Source organism: Fulmarus glacialis, unplaced genomic scaffold (genome assembly GCF_000690835.1).
Source record: "Fulmarus glacialis isolate BGI_N327 unplaced genomic scaffold, ASM69083v1 scaffold7839, whole genome shotgun sequence".
Lineage (NCBI taxonomy): Eukaryota > Metazoa > Chordata > Aves > Procellariiformes > Procellariidae > Fulmarus > Fulmarus glacialis.
Window position 1 is genome coordinate 79779 of NW_009235211.1, and position 22406 is coordinate 102184.

Consider the following 22406-nt stretch of genomic DNA (forward strand, 5'->3'; position numbering starts at 1 on the left):
TTGCTTTGTTTTTATTGGCATCATCTCACTGGTAGCTTACAAAACTTCCTGGGATCAACAAATACACTCAGGCCTTTTCCTTCCTCACAGTTGTTTACAACTGATGAATTTCCAGCATATAATAGGCATTCACATTAATTCCTAAATGCATGACCTTGCATAGTGACCTACTTAATTTCATCTTATTTCTGTTGCTCCAGTCCTCAAGGTGACCCATTCCTCCTCCATACCGACAATTGCTCACAACTTTCGTGATCAGCACATTTCATTATCGGACGCCTGCTTTTGTGCCAAGTACTTTAATGAAAATATTAAATAAGATTGTCCCAAAATTGATCCTCAAGGGGCTCTACTGATGATAGTCGCAGAACATTATTAGGCCTTACATTTTAATACTAATTATATTGTATTATTTACATTACGGCAGCAATGCTAGACTCAGCCATCCTGCAGCACTACACACATACGCACACAGTAGGAGAGAGCCCTTAGGAGCCAACCACCTGAACAAGACAAACAGAGACAGCCTGCAAGCAGTATTCTACTGTTTTGAGAGGCCACAAACTAGACGATGTTATGGCAGCTGTAATGAAGATCATCTGAGAATTTAACATTATTTAAAAATTAGATTTCTGCTATTTACAAATTAAAAGAGAGGGGAAAAAAGAAATCCTGCTATATCTTACTCAACTACAAGAATGATGATCTAAGGTTAGTAGAAAATTGAAATTTTTAAGCAGCTGGTAAGGAAATGGATAGTGATAAAGATACTTTGCTGTCTATTATAATGCCTGAAGAAATATTCAGAATTTTTCTTTGATGTTCTTCACAAATCAGCATGCTGTCACACAAGGCTTTTCCGGATGTGCTCAATGAGATTCTTAACCATTTAACAGAAACATTTTTCAACATTAGTTTCAGCATTTCTGGCAAATTTTTTAAGATACCATCTTTCACCAAGACAAAATTGGTTTGATAACAATCATCAGACCCAATGAAGAACTGTTTGCTTCTGATTGTGGAAGTATTGCAACCAGCAAATACTTAAGGAAAGTACCATTTATATTTTTCCTCTCAGTTTTCCTTTGATCCTTTCTATAAATTGATGGTAATATTTGAATTAATTTCTTTAAAATTTGATGAATTTATCAAATCATTCACCTTGTTAGGAACTTTGTCAGTATATCATTGATCACTGATAGTAACAAAATGCTCCTATTGTTAGCTGGACTAACATCCTCCATAGTTAGCTGTCAATGAGAAGTATAAAGCAATCGAAATTAGTACATATGTGTTTTCCTGGCACTTGGAATCTGCATTTCCCCAGCATGGGCATCATGTCAAAGCGTAGTGACAGTGTGCATGCATCCAAGAAAGCAAGCTTACAAGCAGTGAACATGGAACAAAAAAAAGAATCCACATGAAATCTATTTTTTGTTTTCCTTTTTTGGTACTATAGACTTATTGCACTTCAATGGACTGGTTAACTAACTAAATAAAAGCTCTCCAAAAGCTATTGAGAAACCATCCTGACTGTGATCGCAGAGTAAAACTGACAGAAGTGCTGCTACTACTTATGGCTTATACAGAAACGTTCATCTTCAGAGTGCTTGACAGACATTAAATTAGTCCCACTGTATCTTAATTCTAATTGCCACAGGGATTCAGACTGTTCTGAGGCTTATCTGCTGCAAAAGTTAAGTGTCTGTGGCACCTTCCTACTGCAGGAAATACAGTTAATCTCTGGTTTGTTATTTTAGTGAGAATATTCTTCCAAGGATGTTTTCCTACATTTTAAAATAGGGCTCAGACATCCTGGTTGGTGTCTTGTTGGCACATGTTTAAAAAATGGATGTAGCTGAAATTTGTCACTTGAAATTTTTGTGATGATTACTGTGATAGCGAAAAATGGCAAACTCCACAGGAAATATCACCTGTTATTTGTTTTCCTAAAGTTTTCATACACAATACAGTAGGAACACAATAAGGTTTACTTGTTCTTCTTTCAGGGGAAAAAAACCAACCAACCAACCAAACACCAAAAACACTAAAGCACATTTTCAACCCCCCTCTTCACTTCTCTTGCTCAACTTTGAATTTTTGTTCTAGGACATGCAACGTTTCTGACCAACTCCTTTCCAAGCACTTGTGCACTCAATCAGATCATCACAGATCAGAGTGCCAGGAGGACCAAATGTTTGGGGGCTTGGGACACCCTGATTTCTTTCATGGTCTGAGACTAATATTCTGGAAACAACAGCTTCTTTGGCCTCCACTGCCTTACATCTAGCTTCATGTTGCTGCCCCACCTAACTCCCTCCTTGGAGCACAGTAGACAAAGCCCTGTGAAAGGCGGAGGAGAAGTACGTAAGCACCTGTGGATGTAAGCAAGAACTGTATGAGGCGCTGCATTCCCAGAGCATCAGTAGGATGAGCCTGTATTTGTGGCATTTATTACTGCAGAATGAAGGAAAACATTGCAAGGCTTCAGAAACTGAACATCAGCACTGTGCTAGTCTGTCTTTGTGATTTTGATAAATTCTCAGAAGTGCTCTGAGAATAAAAGTTTCAGCTTGTATTCTGTATAGCTGGGAACAAACCGCTGCCTGCCTCACAGGCATGCGATCAGGGTGCCTACATGAGAGGCTGTATTTGCACGAGCAGCTGCCTAATGCATAGGCAGGATAGCGTGCTAGTAGTGCGCGCTCTGGATTTACTGCCTGCCTCTATTATAACGAGACAAAGAGAGCTCTCAAGGATTGGGTTACCAGTGAAGATGTTTTTGGCATCATAGTACTGTGTGGAGTTTTAAGGGACAAATTAAAAATTCTCCCTGAAGAGAAGCATTAGCAAAATACTCACCAAAGACACAGAAGCGCTCAACGAACAGAAAGGGGTTTAGCAAACTAGACAGTCAATCTTCATCCTGTACACTCTATGAAACAGGTTTTAAAAAATGCAAATGAAAAGATTGTCATAATGCAAGCACAGAAGGGCAGAAAATTTTAGGTTGATAAACAAATGTACATTCTTTTCCTTTACACCCCTACACATAAAGCTGATGATGACTCTTGTGAAGTCCTTCTGAAGCATTCACCCTACAGTAGCAGCAGCATACTACTATCCATGTCCCTCCAAAATGGATCACATAAGAATGAGGTTAGCTCAAGGAACTGAAGATATATATATATGTTTTAAAAAAAAAAAAATATATATATAAAGCCATTTGGCACTCATGGATTGTTTACCAACAGATTCTGTTTCCTATAAGATCGGACTCCATTAGCACCTCGCATTGTTATACTGTCTGTACAATTATTTCAGGTACCAGTATCCAAGAAATAAAGACTTTAGGATTATGATGGCTTTTGGATTTTAAGCTGTCTAAGCCATCAGATGTTGTCACCTTTGTAGTATCTGTTAATGACGGCTATGGTTTTGTTTCCATTTTAATTTGTATTAGTAAGGTGAGTGATCAGTGGGGTACAGCCTTGGCACGCTGCTGAGGTGATTGCGGCAGGGCCCAGAAAAGCTCCTCTTTTTTTGGGCTTTTACTAGGTATGAGAAACTGCATTGCTCTGTACTCGGCTCAGTAGGGTGCAATTTCTTTTGCAAACATCTTTTTCAGGAATATAATGAAACTTTGATTCTGTGACAATTAGCATTGCAGAAATAGAGATTCTTGGCCATTATTTTCATGCTATCCAAATGCTTTAGGAATACCCTTAATGGTAACGTTAGTTACCATTCGCTGAAAGAGGGGGGGTTTGGTTTTTGGGTTTTTTTTTTTTTTTTGCTTTGTTTTGCTTTTGTCCTTCTATGCATCAAAGCCCATAAAGGCTCCTTTACTGTTATCCCTTGCTGCTGACTTTGAACCACACCTGTGCTTGAATACTGGTGGGAAGCCACAGAATAAAAGTCAATACTAAGTAGTTTTATTCTACATTTCCTGGTATTACTCTTGCTAAAAATATCTTACGCCTGAAAAAAAATTCAATAAACACAATTTTTATCATCATGGCTTTGATTGTCAAGCTCCAAAAAAATCTGAAAAGCAATTGGCTCCACTTTATGCCATATACAGAGACTAGAGCCGAGTAGGTCCCATCCTCATCATCTCATGCAACAAGAAAGCTGAATGCCACGGTGAATTAAACCCCCATTCTCCTCTTCTGGCAGCTTAAAATGAACCCACTTGGTTTATATTTAGCAGGGACACAGAACAAAACAAGCATGCAGCAAGGATTTCACTCTTCTTGCAGTGTTCATTGCACTGAGATGGCTATTCTTGCCAGTCCGTGAGGAGGTAATTCACTTCCAGGACAGTTCAATTCAATAGGATTTTTGCCATTAGCTTCAATGAGACTTGGGTTCCTCAGCTCCTTGAGTTTTTTTTCTCTTTATACCCCTTGATTCCCCATCTCCAGCCTGCCTTCCTGCTTTATGGCTTTCACAGAGACTGGATTCCAGTTTCACCAATTCCTTTTCCTCTTTCTGAATAGGATGGAATGTTGTCCCATCCTCAATATGGACATAAAATGTAAAGGGATCCTCATTTCCATGGTGTCATCTCAAATCTTTGACTGTTTCTGTGATTTGCAATTCAGTGGCTTGATAAAAAGAAAGGAATAGCTTAAGAAATAATGTTCCTAATCTTCAAACAGTCATAGACAGCACAATAGTGCACTGGCTTTTGTGAAGAACGTATTTATAGGCAACAGAAAAGTCATCATATACAACGAAAAAAAGTAAAGAAAATCAAACCTGAGTAAACAGTTCACACTGAGATCTACAGTTGGTGTCCATTTTAAAGATTCATCTTGTGATTTGAATTGTGAAATTTTCAGTTAGCTCAAAACAAAATGAAGATGTTGAAGGATACGTCCAGGGAGCATGATGTCCAGGGCAACACTGGGAGTTACTCATGTGTGGGTAAACCTCAACCATCCATAAACATGTTCGCCTTTCAGCTGAGTGTTTGGAACAGACTCTCAATTCCCAACCTTAATCTCAGCAAATACAAAACTGTATACACATGTAAATCTGCATTTGCAGATACCAGTATTTTCCTGTGTACACACTAAACATATTGTAATGCTTCTCTTACACATAAGCGGTAGGACTTCCATTTGCAAAGAATTTTAATCTGTAACATAAGCAAAAACAATGTATAAAAACATTTTCTCCACTTGTAAGTAGATAATTAATTTGAAAGCTTCACTTAAGGAATATAGTATATTTAATTTTTAATAGATGGTTCTGTTGCCGACAGTAAAAGAATCTTTTAGGAGCTGTGAATACAGAGGTTGGAGATTAGCTTTTGAAAAAGCATATTGCAGAATAGATGTTATGTTAGGTAGATCCTACATTTTTCCCATGGAAGTTCTTTCTTCCTTAAGTTTATTCAAGGAAGATAATAGATTATGGAAAACTAAAGTAGAAAATGTTAAAAGCAACACATGATGTAAAATTTACACGCTAACTAAAGCAATAAATTAACTAGGTTGGTATTTTAACAAATAGCTGGTTCTAGAACATAGGAAGTAAGGTGGGAGACAGTTCAAATATATTTGCAGGAGTTGAAGCAAATTACATTGCTTAGGTTTCACGATCAGTTACAGCTAACCTACTCCTATAAAATTTTTGCAAATACAGATCTAGGGTATATTTGCATTACTCTAAAATAAAACTACTTTGTCATTTATGCTTCAAAATAAGTACTCTTTGGAAAATAAACTGATATATAATGCTAAAATATTGCAAGGCATTTTCTACAATTTTATAATTCTGATTTTTTTAGACATCTTTCATAGTTTCCCAACAAATATTATTTTGAGTAAAGTCACATTTAACAGTAACTCATACAGGATTTCACAGAACACACTACAAGAAAAATCAAACTTCTACATCCATCATATTAATTCAGCACACAAATGCTACGGATTTTCTAGTACAATACCTGTTTTCTTCAGGTACACAGTGCAATCAAAACCTCTGAACACTACTTTCTTCTGTTGCGTTGCCTTTTCAATCACTGCATAATTCTTTAGGTAAAGTAGCAATGCATAAATAACCTAGTTTTACTGTACCTGAATGCCAAAGACCAAGTCAAGTGTGTATCAATACTGATTAACAGGAGTTATAATGTTAAGACCAAGCTGTTGTGTATTTTGTCTTCATTACAGTGCTTTTGGTAAGACCGCAATGCACTGAGGACCCAGTGTGGGTGCAAGAACACTGTGACAACTCTGCGATGCACTGTCTCAAGATACTGCTAATCACAACTGAATGCAATCACAAAACGATCCAAATAACTTCTTAGGGAACACCATCAACCGCCAAACAAATTGATAATAACTCTTTATAAAAAAACTCATTGGGCAAGATTTCCCACTTACCACTGTTTGAGGTCACCACTTCAGCTGGAGTCTGACTTCTAGTGAAGCTACGCAGATGGACATGGACATCAGCTGGGGATCCAATGTGTGGTTTCCAGTATGTCACCGTGCCAGTAAAGAATGAAGCGAGTACCTGTTATTTCAGGCATGCAGCACCAGTGTTTCTGGACAGATACACCTTACAGACGTTTACACACTACAGCTGCAACTAGATCCCAGTTTTGTGATGCACCACTACACCTTTGGCAGCGGTTTAAGCTTTTGTGCCAAGTGGCTGACATGCTCAGGGGACCCTGCCTTGAGCTCCACCTCGTTCCCCACACCCTGCTATGGCAATGGCTTGGTCCCAAACCATGAGGCCATTCCCAGTGCCAGGAAAGACAATCAGCTGCTGAAGCAGTCTGTGCCCGTCAAATCAACCTCTCCTGCCTCCTCCAAAGGAAAGGTGCAGGCCAGATGGATGTCTCCTGCGGCACAGTCTGGTCTACAGGCTCCTGTCTGGATTATGTTGGTGGCTCTAACACATGCCGGTCTGAACTCAGGCATGAGGGCTGAAGACACCCAAAAAACCCCCCCTAGGCAACATAGAAAAGTAACATATTTAACTTATTCTATTACCTTAATATCTGCTTCAAAGCTACAAATATGAAAAAAAATTATACTTGAGGCTTACGCCTGATTAAGTTGTCAAGGCTCTAGCACTCTTCTGTGGCAAGACACTTGGTGCTGTAGTACACTGCAGCACCTTAGGATCTGGCTCTAGACTGCTTAAAGCTATTGGGAAGTGAGAAGTATGGCAGTCAAAAAGACAAGGAGGGAGCAAAAAGGTTTTGCTGAATAAAAGATATAGTGGGTTTTTTTATGGAACGTACTGCCTATCTTTTTTCTCTTTTTTTTTTTTTTTTAACTGGGATGATGGTTGTAGGGTAAGGCAGGGCAAGGATGGGGTGATCAGCAAGAGTACAGGGTTACGAAAATGCAAGAGTGGAAAAGGGACCATCACCTACTTGATTGTGATCCGCAGCAGGACTCTGCCGACCACAGAATGGCTAATGGGCAGGAGGACAGCAGGCACGTAAGACACCTTGTATTTGTGCAGGCCCCAACAAAGATATGACTCATAACATTCACTCCCTTCACACGTTTGGATCTTACTTCCTTTGTAACAAATGCATCTCACCCCTGAGGTGAATGCTTTTGTTGCTACAGATTTTCTTCATCAGTTCTCTCTGGAAATTGGCAGGCTAAGAGACGTTTTCATTATCACAGTTCATGAAGCACCCAGAAATCAGATCTTTAAGGCAATCAATTGTAATTATGTAAAATCTTAGGCTGCATCCAGCTCTCCCACTTTGCTCATGCTACTGTAACTGCATGATTTCAGTGGAAAAGATTCTCACTCTTATCAATAGCGAGTTGGCCCTAAAGTTACGTTTCAGGGAACACAAGAAATTACACAAGAAAGATAATGTATTTGAGAACATTTTTAATAAATAATGTGACAAAAATTACTTTTCTGATTATTGGATCCTCAGTATGCAAAATTATGGCTAAAATATGAGGTTTCTTACATGAACATAATGAAAACATTAATCACATGGATTGTTCCTTTAGTACTGCACACCCTTTCTATGGAACCTTTCTTTAAAAATTAGCTAAATGAAAAATTTCAGTCCTCGGTAAACACCAAAACACTTTTTTTTTTTCTTCTTTTTTTTTTTTTTCATTGGGGCTAGTCCTGATAGCTGTCAATAAACAAACACACATTCTTCCATTAGCACCAATGACAAAGAAATTTTATAATTACAAAAAAGATCATAAAATCTACAGACAGAGGACATCATTTGGCAAATTCAATGCAACTAATGCCTCTATTTCAGCTTTAATGATAATCCAATGTTGAGAGAGGCCACAGCAAAATTGATAATTTTCTGTAAGTCCAGGAAAAGTGAGAAGTGTTTTGATTATGGCCCACATTTACGTTTGTTACTTTACTTTACTGTCTGTCATCACTCAAATATTCCAAATACAAACATAGAGCATTAACGAAAAGATGAAAAATATCCCAAACAAATGCTTAACATTTTCAATAAGACAAAAAAAAAGGTTAATAGTTACAATGGTTTACAAACAAAGTTTAGTGATTGTGCTTTTAAAACCAAAAAAAAAAAAAAAAAAGATAAGCAGTGCATTACAAAAAAATTAATCGCCAAGATCAAATAAAACTTCTTTAAGTGGCACTTCTTCTTTAAGGTGAATTGATACAAGTAGAGGTCTGAGATTTGGGCCAGTAACAGTTAATGATATTACCCAATCATTATTAAAAATGTCCACTGATTTTCTGGCTTATTTTCATAAGCATTGTTGAAGCTGAAAATTAGAAAAAGTTTCAGATAAACTTGCTCATGCCATGATTAGGCAAATAGCAATCACATTGGCTTACCTCCTGCCTAACCCAAAGGACATTTTTAATAAGAATGTACTTAGTGATGAAAATGGAAAGACAAATCAAAGTACCACAGGGGATTTAAAATGAGTACATATTTACAATAAGAGCCACCTCATCCCAAATTAATTTTACTTGCATTTGTAAAACTGTATCATCTGCAAAAGGTTAGCAAGAGACTGGCAGAATACAAGACACACAGTCTGTATTGAAATTGCAAGATACCATTTGCCCTAACTGCAGAGTACAGTGAAACCCCTAGAATAAAAGAGTGTTCTCCATGATGTTCATGTTGGGGATCTTTTTAATCAATGCTGTATTACTTGCAATGTTATCGACTGGCTCACTGGTGTACCGGCAGTGTACTAAGCACCGCCTCGCTGGGGAGAAACCTCGGGATCCCAGGCTCTGGAATCCCGTTCTAATCCTGAAGCAGCAGCTGGCCCAAGTACCATGAAGAGCAGCTTACCTGCCTTCTTGGGCAGCGAAGGTGATACACTTAGCGTTACGGAATAGGTAAGGGCAGGTTCCTAATAAGGAGGGTTTACAAAGAAAGAGTAAAATAAAAACTAGCATTCTGATGGCATGAAGAAAAATGAAAAATTGTACACTCTGATTGCACTGAACATTATTTCTGGCGTCAAACATCATCAGACTTGAGGCATCTTAAGTGATTTTTTTTTTTTCTGATTAGATTTTAAAAGCCTGTTACAGTACATGTCGTTGTCTTCAGCTTTCTGTTTCCTGTATTAAAAAAAAAAAGAACATAAATGACTACGTGTTAGATTTTATTATTTAAAGTTTGTTTCACATACTTCTTAGAGATGTTACCTTTAAATAATAATTACTACTTTTAATTATGTGCAGCAACGTGACTGCATGTTGGACACCCTTTTTACAGGATTTAAATTGAACTAATATCATTAGGCAGAAAAAAAAGAAGAAAAAAAGTTCATGCCTTAATATCTAATAAAATCTAGAACGATAAACTTCTAAAAATGTGAAAGGCAATGTCAAGCTGTTCTTAGATGCTGTAATGCTTTATTTTCACTTTTGAAAGAATCTGGATAATGTAAAGTGCACATTTAAATATTGTATTTCTGCAAGTTCTGTTCCATAAGTCTTAGTATGGTGACAGTTATACTATACTACATATTACTTGTTTTTTATGTTTTTGACACATTCTTTAAGTTTCTTTTCTTGGATTGCGCATAGCATTAGTAGACAGAAAAATGTACTAATTTTTCTGAATAGAAATATTTCTAGTTCAGAAGTTTTTTTTCTTAGCATCTGTCTAAACACAGAAAATAGCCTTACTCTAGTCATCTTCAGTAGTACAACTGCAATTACCTCCATCTCTTCTTCTTCCTCTTCTCCTTGTTCATACGCTCCCAGTACTTGCATTTCTGCAACATTCCTTCGGGCTATATTTGCTTGATCTGCCCTCTGTCTACCTCCTGATCCTCTTGATGACATAGAGCTGGAGGAGCTGGGATCTCTAGGATTATTTGATGTTGGAAACGTTGGTCTAGAATATGGCAGGATGTCCTCTGTATAATTAAATATATACATTGTTATGTTTACAAGCCCAGAGATACTGCGATCCTAAAATTTCTGCATGCAGTTGATTTATTTTACTTTTTATGATCCTCAGTAGGTTTAAAGTGATGCCTGACAGGAATATGAAATACACTGTTTCCATAATAGCATTATAGAAGCTTTCTTGAGGAAATTTATAGTATTCACGTGGTAACATTCACCACAGAAAAACTAATTCATGATTACTGTCCACTTCATTTCAATTTATGATCACTGCTCTATTTTCTACAGGAAAATAAGAAAAAAAATAACCCTTGTAGTATATTTTCGATATGACTGAGTAGGAGGAAATGACAATACATGCATGATATTCGCAAGGAGCTCACTGCATCTAAATATTAGACCCTGTATTTCTCAAACTGAGTTTGAAACAAAATTAGTGGGCATGTTTTAAAATTTCAGCACCATTCTCTTAAGGTAAACTTCTGATAACTTTTCTCTATACTGTAATCAGTACTGATCTCTTACTAATGTGCCCATTTAACAAACTCACTGCCCAATCACCCCTGATATTGACCCTGGATACCTGTAGGAAGAAAGGACCAGGCATTTGTATGAATCTGTGTTGAAAGCCTTAGTGAACACTTGGCAAATTCCATTAATCATGTTCCATTAATTAGTAATCTTACCAACATCCATAAACATGAGATTACATTGATCAGGTCTGAGTCATATAATGCCATGTCAGTTAATATTTACAACTATGGCATTAATACTATGGCTTTCTTATTTTTTAAACAGGACCAGGTTTACAAATAGACAAAAATGGGCCAAGTGCCAATTCTTTGGTAGAAAAGTTAAATATCTGACTTACAGATCTACTATCTGACTTCACTCAGTTCCCTTGTAAATTAGACTATAATTAGATATATTAGACATAACTATATTAGACTATAAATGTATGGTGGGACAAGGACACTGATCCTTACAGCTCTCGAGGAATATTTCTGTTTGGGCTTCCTCAGCGTTAGCTTTAATACATGATGGGTGCATAGGGAAAGCAAGATAGAAAATCTATGGTTTTCATAAGCTTTTTTCCATTTTACCCTAATGAGAACCTGCAACGTGATCTGTATTAGCAGCTATTATTACAATAAATGGTGACAATTCAGCAGACCTAACTTCACTCACACCATTGGTGTGAGAGACCTGGAAAGAGCTTCCTCTTCCCTGTGATCAACACACAATACTTCATTAAACCCAGAGCATGCAAAATAACCTTGAAGAAGATGAGTTTTTGCTGGTGTGCCTTCTCGTTTTGGTGCTTTATTTGCTCGCAGTTTCCCATCGTTTTGCTGTTCCTGTGATTCTCTCCGCTCTCCTGAACTTGTCCGCATGTCTGAATGCTGTCGCCCATCCACCCCGTCCCTCCCCTTGTAGCTCGTTCCTTTCCTTTCCGCAGATCTGTCTGTCCTCGCTTCTATAGAAGCAAGTTTTGGCAACATGACCGGCCGCACCTCCAGCTGTGATTTGGACTGGGCTGTTGGTGATTTTATAGCTGGAGGTGGCACAGGAGGGGGTGGCAAGTCTACAAAGTTGAAAAAGAATAATAATTACAATGACATCATACACTAATGAAATTAAGAAATAATATTTAACTTCCACTGAAGAAACAGATGGCCTATTTACTTTCAGCCCTCCCTCTGCCCTTCTCTCTCCACCTCAAAAAGTATTATGTTACTGTTACGACTGCTGATAGGTATTTTTCCAAAGCTTGAGCTTTAAAAATGCAAAGTAAAGACCTCTCGCTGCCTTTTCAAATTACAATATTTTCTTAAAAATCATTACAAAAAGCTGTAATAAACTTTAGGCACTTGGATATTAATATATCAGTTACCGATATCCACACAGAGTTAAAGATATTAACATATCTTTGCTGATGTTTATCATTTTTGCTAAGTCCATTCAACAACACAGCAGCTTGTGCTATAGTTACTGAAGGTCTTCAGCGTGCTGATTTAAAGCAAGTGGGCTGGGGTGTAAGAATGTATATCAGACGCACTGCTGATATACGTAAAGATAAACTATATTAATTATTGCATTCTTCTTTCAAAATAATAGGTTAATCTAACGTACGTATCCCTGATGACTGTGGCTATCTCATGAGATATAAAAAAATCCACACTCAATCAACGAAGTAACAAGCTCTCAGGAAGAACAAAAAAAGAAAAAAAGACACACCAAACTTTTAAATGTCTCCTTAAGTTAGCACAGGTTAAGGGGTTCTAAAATTCTGTATATTTTTAAATAGCATTTATAAGGCACACGTATCTTTTACTTAGTTACATTTTTCTATTCCTGCATTAAGACTTAAAATTAGAATGTGTAAACTGTTCATCAGGATACAATAGTGCTTTGTGGAATATAAAATGTGAAGGAAAAAAAAATAAAAGTCAAACAAGGAAGCAACAATACAAAAGTGGTTCACAACAAAGCTGTAGGAACAAACCACATGCATATAAGAGAACAGGTTAAAAAAAGTGAGATGTGAAAGATGTTTCTGAGGTTAATATTCTCAAGTAAGATTGCTAAAAAAAAAAAATAACAGCACTATTAAAAAATGTAACTTCAGCATTTTATAATAGTGTGCATTCATTCTTTCTACTTCCACAAAAATCTTGGAGCAGCTGTGTTTTTCAAACACCATCACTAATTCACAGTCTGTTCAAGAGAACATTTCAACTGAAAATTAACTAAATTGGGCCAAGAATAAAGGTAGTACTCCTGAATAAGAAAAAAATGGGCATCTAACATATACGTATAAATTGAGATATGGCAGATGCCACATATTTTCGAGAGGTTTTCCAGTGATACAAAGCACAAATGACTTGATCTAGCCCTGTGGAAAGGTGTAGCAATGCAGAATTCGATGCTCTATGCAGGCTTACTGGGCACCATCCTCCACGTTAAACTGGTGGCATAACTTGGAATTGCCCTTGACCTGTTTTAAATAAGACTGGAAATTTTATCAGTTGTCTAGACTGGGGTGATGAGGAAGAAAGATGTCACAAAGTTCACTTCCTAAGGTTGGACATATTTCAGGTAAATGAGATCTGTAATGTCATTCTCGCTGCATTAACTCCACTGTCTTGGTAAAAAAACACAAAAAAAAGAGGGGAAAAAAAACCCCACTCAAAAAAAAACCCCAAGCAACCAAGAAAACTTCTCCTTGTTCTAATTTATGGCTTGAATAAGGGATCAAATCCATTTAACAAGAAACACAGAAACACAGAAACTTCTTTCCTTCTGTTCCTCTTAACTAAGAACAAGTTGGACAACTTGCCTTATATTCCTTGCAAATTATGTAGGGTTGTTTGTTTTTCAAACTCTGGCAGTTTGGGGAACACCAGTTTTAGAGAGTAGCTAAAGATAAACAATTGAATACTGACACTTATTTAAGCATCTACTTAACACTCAACATTTGCAGATGTCTTTTAAGAAAAAGGACTGTCATTTCCAAAACTTGAGAAGGCATAATGTAAATTAGCTGGAAGCCTGGATATACTAAGTGGCTGAATCAAAATGGTTTTATTTATGGAGTGGGAATTATTAGACTATAGAGTAAGAACAAAGACAGATCTGTGGGCAACGGACTGGACTTGTTTAACTGAGGGAACTAAAACTGTAAAATGGAGAGGCACCTTCTGATTCAATAAGATATGAAATACAACAGATTTTGGCAAGAAAGCACAGAATCCGTTACATTGCGTCCCTTTGTTATCCATAATGCTTTAAACATGGTTTACAGTGATAACCTCTGTCCAATACACAACCTTAGCAATGAAACTCTGTAATTCCACACATCAGAGCAGCATTCAGACTCCCTCCTCTATGCGTCTAAAAATGCCTTGTGAGCTCCAGCCAGCAAAGAGCGAACCAAACCACTTTCACTGTGCTGCCCAGCCCCGTAGATGCTTCAATTCAATATGTGCCCACAAGTGTAGACATTTGGATCACGGGGTTCCATCGCCATGTGAGCTTAAGTGTCAATACCCGCTTCAAAAAATCTTGGTCTGAAGAAGTATATAACCTCTTACAATTCAACAACTAGGTGAAAAATCGTGTGAAGACCTCAGAATAGTATGTGATATGTTCCTTGAAAGCCCAGTGCATCAGACCATGTCAGATCCAGCCCAAAGCTTATCAAGCACAATAACTGTTCTTCAAAAGCAATGCTGGAGATGGTGATGGTTCCCACCTTTTGCAGAATACTTTTAGTGATTATAGAACTTGGTCAAGATTTAAAAAATAAGATAAACTCTTCATTAGCCTGAGGAGATTCAAACAATGTTTTCCTTTCTCTGGAAAACATCCTTCTCACATGTCTTCTCTCAGAAAAGGATACACCAAATCAGAAGTGGCCGAAGATACTCAAACTCAGAAGTGTAGGCTTCTGAAACCACAGTTGTTCATGCAGTATCTTGTGTCTCACATTCCCCACTCACTGTGTCTATTAAGTTATCAAAGCACTGAATAGCCCTTCTGTTGAGCCTGCTGATGTAAATGGAGTGTAGGTACTTAATACCAAGCCTTTTCAATCACCCTTGGAGCCAGCCTCCAACAGTGGTGGCACAGCAATGCACTGGCTGAATACCAAAGGGAAGGAACAGAATCTTTCCTGTAGCCTATAAAATACAGCTTGGAATAAACTACTTTATTCAAGAATCCTATCCAGCTACACAGGACAATGAAGAAGGTGGTGTTAAGTCTTGACTATGGAAAGGAAAGATATATTGATATAAAAAGTTTCATAAAACGGCAGTAGCTCTATGGTACAGTAATAACTAAAGAAAAGTGATATTCTCTTTCAAGAACATTTTTGCAACCTGTAAAAAAATCTTCATTATAACACAGTACTCCTTGCTGAGAAGAATCCTTTACAGAGGGAAAAAAAAAACAACTTTTCAGAGGTCAACGCTATTACACCCCTGTGGTATTTATTTTAACAGCTCAGATCATAGCGAAAATCCAGATTCAATCTGCCTCTTCGAGTACAAACTGGCACACTTCTTATTAAAAGGAAAATGGAAGTTTCCATTGTAAGGAATAAAAAATAAATCACAAAGAAACATCAAACCAATATAAAGAACTCAGTAATATTTGTTAAAGGTCAGCTGTGCTCACATGTTTCATTCATGTCTATGTATTACTGTCGTACTGCTTCCATGTCACTAAAACAATTAATGGATGCCATTTCATAGCACGGTCTACAGGGGAAACCTTCCATATATGTCTTTTGAAAGGAGTGATGATAATTTTCTCAGTCAAAACATACACAGGAATTGTGGGATAAGCAAAACACCAGTGGGGAAAAATAATCTGCTAAATTAGTTTGGCACTGAAGTGGAGAAATCACAAATATGCACAAAAAGATGAATTGAGAGTAGTGACAAATGAGGGAAGTAGGCCTTATTAGGCAGCTCTCTCTTTTAAGCTCTATTGGGCTGTAGATTTCTACAGTCGTACCTTGAAGAAAACAGCAGAGTTATAAATTTGATGCAATATTGGAGAAGATACAGAGATTTTTTTTTTCTGTTGCATATTTACGCAGGCTCGCAAAACTCAAGGTTGTTCCTGACTTAGTAAGGCTTTAAGATCATTAAAGATTCCTAGATACGTAATAACCTCAGCTACTATTATTCATGTACTGAAGTTATTTCCATTCTTTATCTTTCAAGAAACGTGGCTCAAACTGTACATAATAATTGAATGAATATATAGATACAGCCAAACCCAATATGATGTATAAAAGCAGTGGATTGTTTGGTTGTAGGGTTTTTTTTGCCTGTATGTACATTTATATAATGTTTTTATCAAAACGATTTTTACTCCACAAAAACTCCTTCAGTAACAAAATCAACATTTACAAAATATCTCACAATGGAATCAGAAGTAAGGACTGCAAAGAGAGCAGGTATCTGAAAATCATTATCGTTCAATGACAAGCTGGATTTTAGCAGAGGTAAGAAACGCATTCCAAAATTTGTGCAGAGTAATTTTTTTTGTACTGCACAGGCAGAGGGAGACAAAAGTACAAATGATGCCAGCATGCATAATGGCTTAACATTTCAAAGTGAAAATTCAAGGAAATATTTGGCAGATATTCCATTGCCTTTTGTGAGAAATTCAGCTGCCCTAAAGTCGTGTCATTGATAACAAACCTAAATAACTCAGTTACAGTCTCAACCAGTTAGTTGTGAAAATGTTACTATTTTTTCCTTTGTCACTCAGAGATTTAAAAAAGAATCAGGATTTAAAATCTCGTGTGAACTGTCAATGGCATAATTTCTATTGAAAGACCTACTGAATCGAAGCAATGACAAAGTACTTTTATCCTTTTTATTTAAATGCTTACAATTCCGAGGGCTTGTAACTACTAATAAATCAATTCAAGACAGTTCAGAAGAGATTTTCATATATATAATTTTGGAAAAGACCAAAATATTCTTTTAAAATTTGGTTTCTTAAATTAAATATGTAAGTAGGTCAGGCAAGGTTGAGAAGGAAGATACATCTGTTAGTTTGTTCTTGTAATGCACTCTTAGTAGTTAACTCTCTAAAAGGCTAGAGGAAGAGCAATTAAAAATTCATACATTTTAATCCTTACCACCTACTGAGCAAAGATTTTTAGCAACAAATACGGAGAACATTTCACCGCCTGGATGACTGTCAAGGAACAAAACAAGAGAGCTGAAATCCCATTCCACATAAAGTAAAAACTGATTTGAACTAATGCTAGCAGAAAATACAAAATTGTTACTACTTATACAATGCAGAGTAGATCAGAGAGCACTCTCCTTTATTTAAAAAAGGGTAGTAGTAGACCTTTTACTGCTACATTAGTAACAAACACACTTTCAGAAATACCAACCTCTTTCACAAATCTTGCTGTATAAAGAAAAAAAAAACCAGAATTTTTTAAGACTTACATACATTGCTGCTGATAATACTCTCGGCATTTTCAACATTCACGCAAACACTTAATTTATTTATATATCCTTTCTGCCAACAAATCATGTAAATTCTTCATGACACTGGTATTTCATGAAACTGCTAGCAAATACTAATTCAGGTAGTTTGGGAACAGTAGAAAATTCTTTATATGTGAAAGTAATTTCCATTTTGAAGGCTGAGAAAATAATGAAGCAGTGCTTTTTTCTCTTTTTAGTATTTATTCAATGCATCTAGCCACCAATAAATGCTCAAATTCAGAATATCTGCTTTGCTCTACTACAAACACATGTATGTTCACCCAGTACGAGGAAAAAAAAATCTTTGTATCAGGCACTCCTTCATAAAAAAAATAAGTAACAGTGTGACATCAAGCCAATAGAAAAACCTAAGTATACCTGGGACCGTCAATTGTGCTTAAATGTTTCATTTGTGTCTCCATATCACTTTTCTCCACTTAAGGAAAACAATTAGTAGATGTTATTTCATAGATAATTCTAAAGGGACAATATACTAGATATGGCTACTAAAATGAATGGTTAGAATCTTCAGTAAGGTTCCAAATATGCTTATGTAAATGGATTGGGGCGGGGGGATTGGTGTGGAAATCAAAACCAAACAAGCCCTTCAACCTTTGAACTGGGTTTTATTACTCCTGCAGAAATTAAAGCCATAATTTGCTGTTTCCTGAATGACCACATTGTATTGCACACTAAACAGGTCAGTGGAAATTCTTACCTAATTAGAAAATATGCTGAACAAAGCAGGTGCTATATAACACAAAACAAATATTGATCATGATTGTCAAATCTGTTGCAATATCTAATCACAATGCTCTATGATTTAGCTTTGCATAATTACTTTCACAAAAACTTGTCATCAAATACAGGCCCACCTCTTATTTATTCCTGTGTTAGAAGAAAATAAAACATAAAACTCCTGTTGAGATTTTATTTCTGATGTCCTAGCTGTTGTCTTTGTATCGAGGTTTGATGCTCAGCCAATTACTCAGTTAAGAGCATTCTCTTCAAGAGAATAAAAGCTGATAAAATGTCCATAAAATCTTGCAAAATGCCATTACAAGGCTCTCATAAACCTAAAATTTCTGGTATTTACACCTTGGGATTTGCACCTTGTGTTGTCCTTTCACAGAAGCAAACATGCACAAAACCACTGTAATAACCTCTTGAAATCAGATAATATTCCAACAGCTCAGTTTCACTGACAGAAGGGGCCTGGGCATAAGCCAAGAGGCCCAGGTGCACTGTGTCATGCCAGTATTTAATGCAGCCTAATATCAGATAGATGCTAGTGAGAGAAAATACTCAGAATAAAGTACAGATAATAGCACGGACAACCACTCATTGCTAAATTACTTCTGCTCATCGTGCTGTGAGCTTTGTATTAATTTTTTTCATCAAGTGGCAGGAATCATAGGGAGAAGTGGCTTAAAACTCCCTTCTTGTAACCCTGGATAAGGATCTATGATATTAGGCTTTCATATGATAATGGCAAATGATGCCCCTCTTTGAAAAATTTCAGACTGGTAATGAAAGTCCTAATCAGATTGTTGTTGCGGAGAACTAGGAGGTGGGGAACGATGCCTTACTTTCCCCTCCCCCCCGTCAGCAAATGAAGCAAACTTGACAAGATGGGTTAAGTCTTGGAGAATTTATCTTACATGAATTTCCAACAAAGCCCGTGGGTTGTTTTATAAAACTGGAAGGTAGTGCTTTAATAAAAGCTGCACCACCTGAGGCATTTTCATTAAAGGCTCTCTCTAGACAACATCACAATGTTTGCATTATCCTCCTACACTCCCAAGAGAATACAAGCACTACCTTTTCAGCAAGAGTTGATATTGTGTGTGAAGGCACGAAAGAAGATGATTAGATTTTGCTTTACTCACAAAGTAACCACTTGCAACAATGCTGTGTCAATGCTGGTCAGGATTAAAATTCATTGATTTGTGTTGCCCACCATTTGAACGGTAAATTGTTTTTTTCAGGAAAAGATATATTTTGAAGGTTTTAATAGTCAGTCATGTGAACGAAGATTTTAATCCTAACCACACATTATTCTCAATGACTGTACTATTTATGCTATCTGGGGTCTTAAATAATGACAGTAATTAACCGATTAGTACACTACAGAAAACAGGTGCAAGGCTCTGGAGTGGAAGCATCAATGTACAGTATTAAGGAACTCTGGCATTTAAAATGATTAATCTGTTCAGTGTGTTTAGCAACAGGAAACACAAATCACTGAATTCTGAAACATAATGTTATCTCTGTGGAAAAATTTCATACACACGCACTGAATGCATATTTAGAAAGGTTCACTGACGTTTTCACCCATTTCAGTGGACTTACCATCTGTGTAGACTTCTCTGCGCAGATGTCCTGGCTGGTGTTTTTGCTTTTTGGCAGGTCGGACCTTCTGTATTACAACAGCACTCATGTTGCTGTCGGTAGACACGGGGCTGGTGGGTCTAGGACAGTGTGATGCATGAAAATGTCTACGGCCTGGAAATCGTTACAGAACAATAGCTATTATTTTCCTTATCTAAAATAAGAGGTTTCACACTTTCTCTTTTTTCACATCAGAATGACCTAGCTATACAAAACCTGAAAATACACTGTTGGAAGAATAATAAAACTCTCATCCTTCCTGTAATCAGTTTTAGAGTGAGCCGTAACTAAATCGAAGCATTTGCTATCCTATCAGTAGGCAGGCTGGCCTAGTTTCACAGAAATTATCCAACTGGTTGGTAGCTGGTATCTCCTGCCCCAAGAACCTGAAAACCATCAGCAGTCAAGCACAGGCACCTTCCAGAAACAACAAAACATTTCACTTTCAAAAGGGGTTTCACCTCCCCTAGCTCCGGCAGCATGAGGTCACCCATGCCATAAGGAGAGCAAGTCACCAGCAGGTCTTAGGTGCAGATGCCACCTCCGCCGCTTTGAGTGAATTACCAGGAATGCATTGGGGATGTATGACTGGCATTTTATCCCAGCTTATTTGCAGATAAGAAGTGTCTCATTTTTAGGATGCGTAGTCAGGTGTGGGTAATATAAATACATAAAAATCACTGCATAACATGAACTTGACTGTTGGAAAATTATTTACTTGTAATAGGAACAGGATGTAAAAAGACCTCTTCTAAATATACAAATTTACACACACATAAACACACATATTTATATGAACATGTATGTATAAAATGGATAAAATCCTGGCCCCGTGGGTATGAACGGGAGTTTTGCCACCTACTTCAATCGGCCAGGATTTCATCCAGAATTACTAAATTACCTCCCCTCTCACTCTTCATGATGAACAGCTGTGTTGAAATGAAACAAAGGACTGTTAACTGGGAGAGGATATCAGAAATGGGAGGAAGGTTGCAAATCCGTGGAGTCATTATGGACACAGTTGTGACAGAGTACCTCTTCTCCAGGTTTGGCAGTTTAATAGGATTGATTGGCAAAACATTCATGGATCTGCTTGAAACCTGCATCCCACCCTGTGGTATTCTTATTTCTTAGCTGAACTATCCACTGGGCCTAGTTACTGATCAGGTTACTGATTACCTATATATACCTAGTGTTATATATACCTATATATACCTAATAACTAGTATGTTGTAAAACGCTAAATCACATGTCCAAAATCACATTTCGTATGTCCAGTGGTGATTCAGGAGAAAAAAAAGAATTAAGAAACATATGCATAAGGACTTGCTGCTTATTCATAATCTATAATCTAAACTGCAACTAGTAACAGCTGTCAAATTATGAAACCAACACAAACCCGGTTCATCTCAATAATACAGCAGTAAGAGCTCGAACAGCATTCTCCAAAAGATAACAACAAAATATAAAACAGAAAACAAATATATTACAACTATTTTTCAAATTCAGGGGAAATATGACTCTAAAGGTTTACTATTTATTTGGACATTTCAACACAGAGGGATTAGATCTCTCATTAAGAGTGACTGAAAACACCGGGAGCCTTATACTAGGAAAAGGATACAATTCTGTATTCCTTTTTTTCTTTTTTCTCATTCAGTTCCGGGTGGAAATCCACCAGCAGGGCTGAGGTTTGGCAATAATCAATGAGACGAAAACATTAGGAACTACTACAACGTAGAGCACCAATTTATTTGAACTGTTTCATGAGAACTCCTTTTCTGACTCTTCCACTAGTGTAAATTGTCCCTCCCTCCCGAATTTCTAAATGTTGTAAGAACAAGAGTAATCCAGGAAGCAGTTGTGGATGAATACATTTCACAACGGCCATTTTTTTTCTTCTCCCATCAAACAGAGGACAAACTCACCTCCTGCTGCATCCTGCATTTGACGTCTGGCTACTTTCAGGCCAGCATATTCCGCAGCTGCTGCAACAGCCTGTGCAAAATCTGCATCGGTAAAAAACGATCCATCTGAAGAGCTAACGCTAGACCGCCCGCTTGAGATGTTATCTTCTTCGGAGGCTGAACCCCAGCCATTGATCATGGACCCTGTTACAGAGCTCTCCAAATCCCCAACGCTGGAGGCAGGTGTTTGCTCAAGGCCACGCAAAAGGAGCCTTCTGTTTTGCATCTTGGCAACCTCTATATCTGCCTCATCCTCTTCCTCTTCTGGTGCGTCAGTATCCATATCAGAGACCAAGGGCCCTGAGATATATCCATAGGTATGTGGTGGGGAGATAGGCCTTGGAGGGGGTGGAGGACTCACAGGTTGACGTCTGCATAAAAATACAAGAGTAAGAAGAATTTCACATAACATAGTCAGAGGAAATAGCAGACTGATGAAAATATTTCTTTTATTTCCCAACGAGCTTGACTTGCCTTTTTAAATCAACAGAATTTATATCTGAAACGTTCACAGTTGGTTGTTGGGTTTTTTTTAATTTTTATTTTTGCTCTAAGTCAGAACTGACTGACAGCTATGTAGCTTGAAATCTCCCCCCAAAGAAATACGATTTTTTAATATGGTTCCTTTATCACT

At 37.3% G+C, this 22406-nt stretch overlaps 1 protein-coding gene across 1 annotated transcript in view; it reads right to left on the bottom strand.

Moving 5' to 3' along the window:
* Positions 1 to 8121: 8121 nt before the first annotated feature.
* Positions 8122 to 22406, bottom strand: part of ROBO1 (roundabout, axon guidance receptor, homolog 1 (Drosophila)) — a gene marked incomplete at its 5' end in the record, with an annotated part of 114859 nt that continues 100574 nt past the window's right edge. Inside the window, 6 exons of the mRNA XM_009585934.1 lie at positions 8122 to 8143; positions 9562 to 9588; positions 10195 to 10394; positions 11663 to 11971; positions 19767 to 19919; positions 21734 to 22143. Of these exons, the coding sequence (XP_009584229.1) occupies positions 9574 to 9588; positions 10195 to 10394; positions 11663 to 11971; positions 19767 to 19919; positions 21734 to 22143 (1087 nt within the window). The remainder of the gene's footprint in view (positions 8144 to 9561; positions 9589 to 10194; positions 10395 to 11662; positions 11972 to 19766; positions 19920 to 21733; positions 22144 to 22406) is intronic.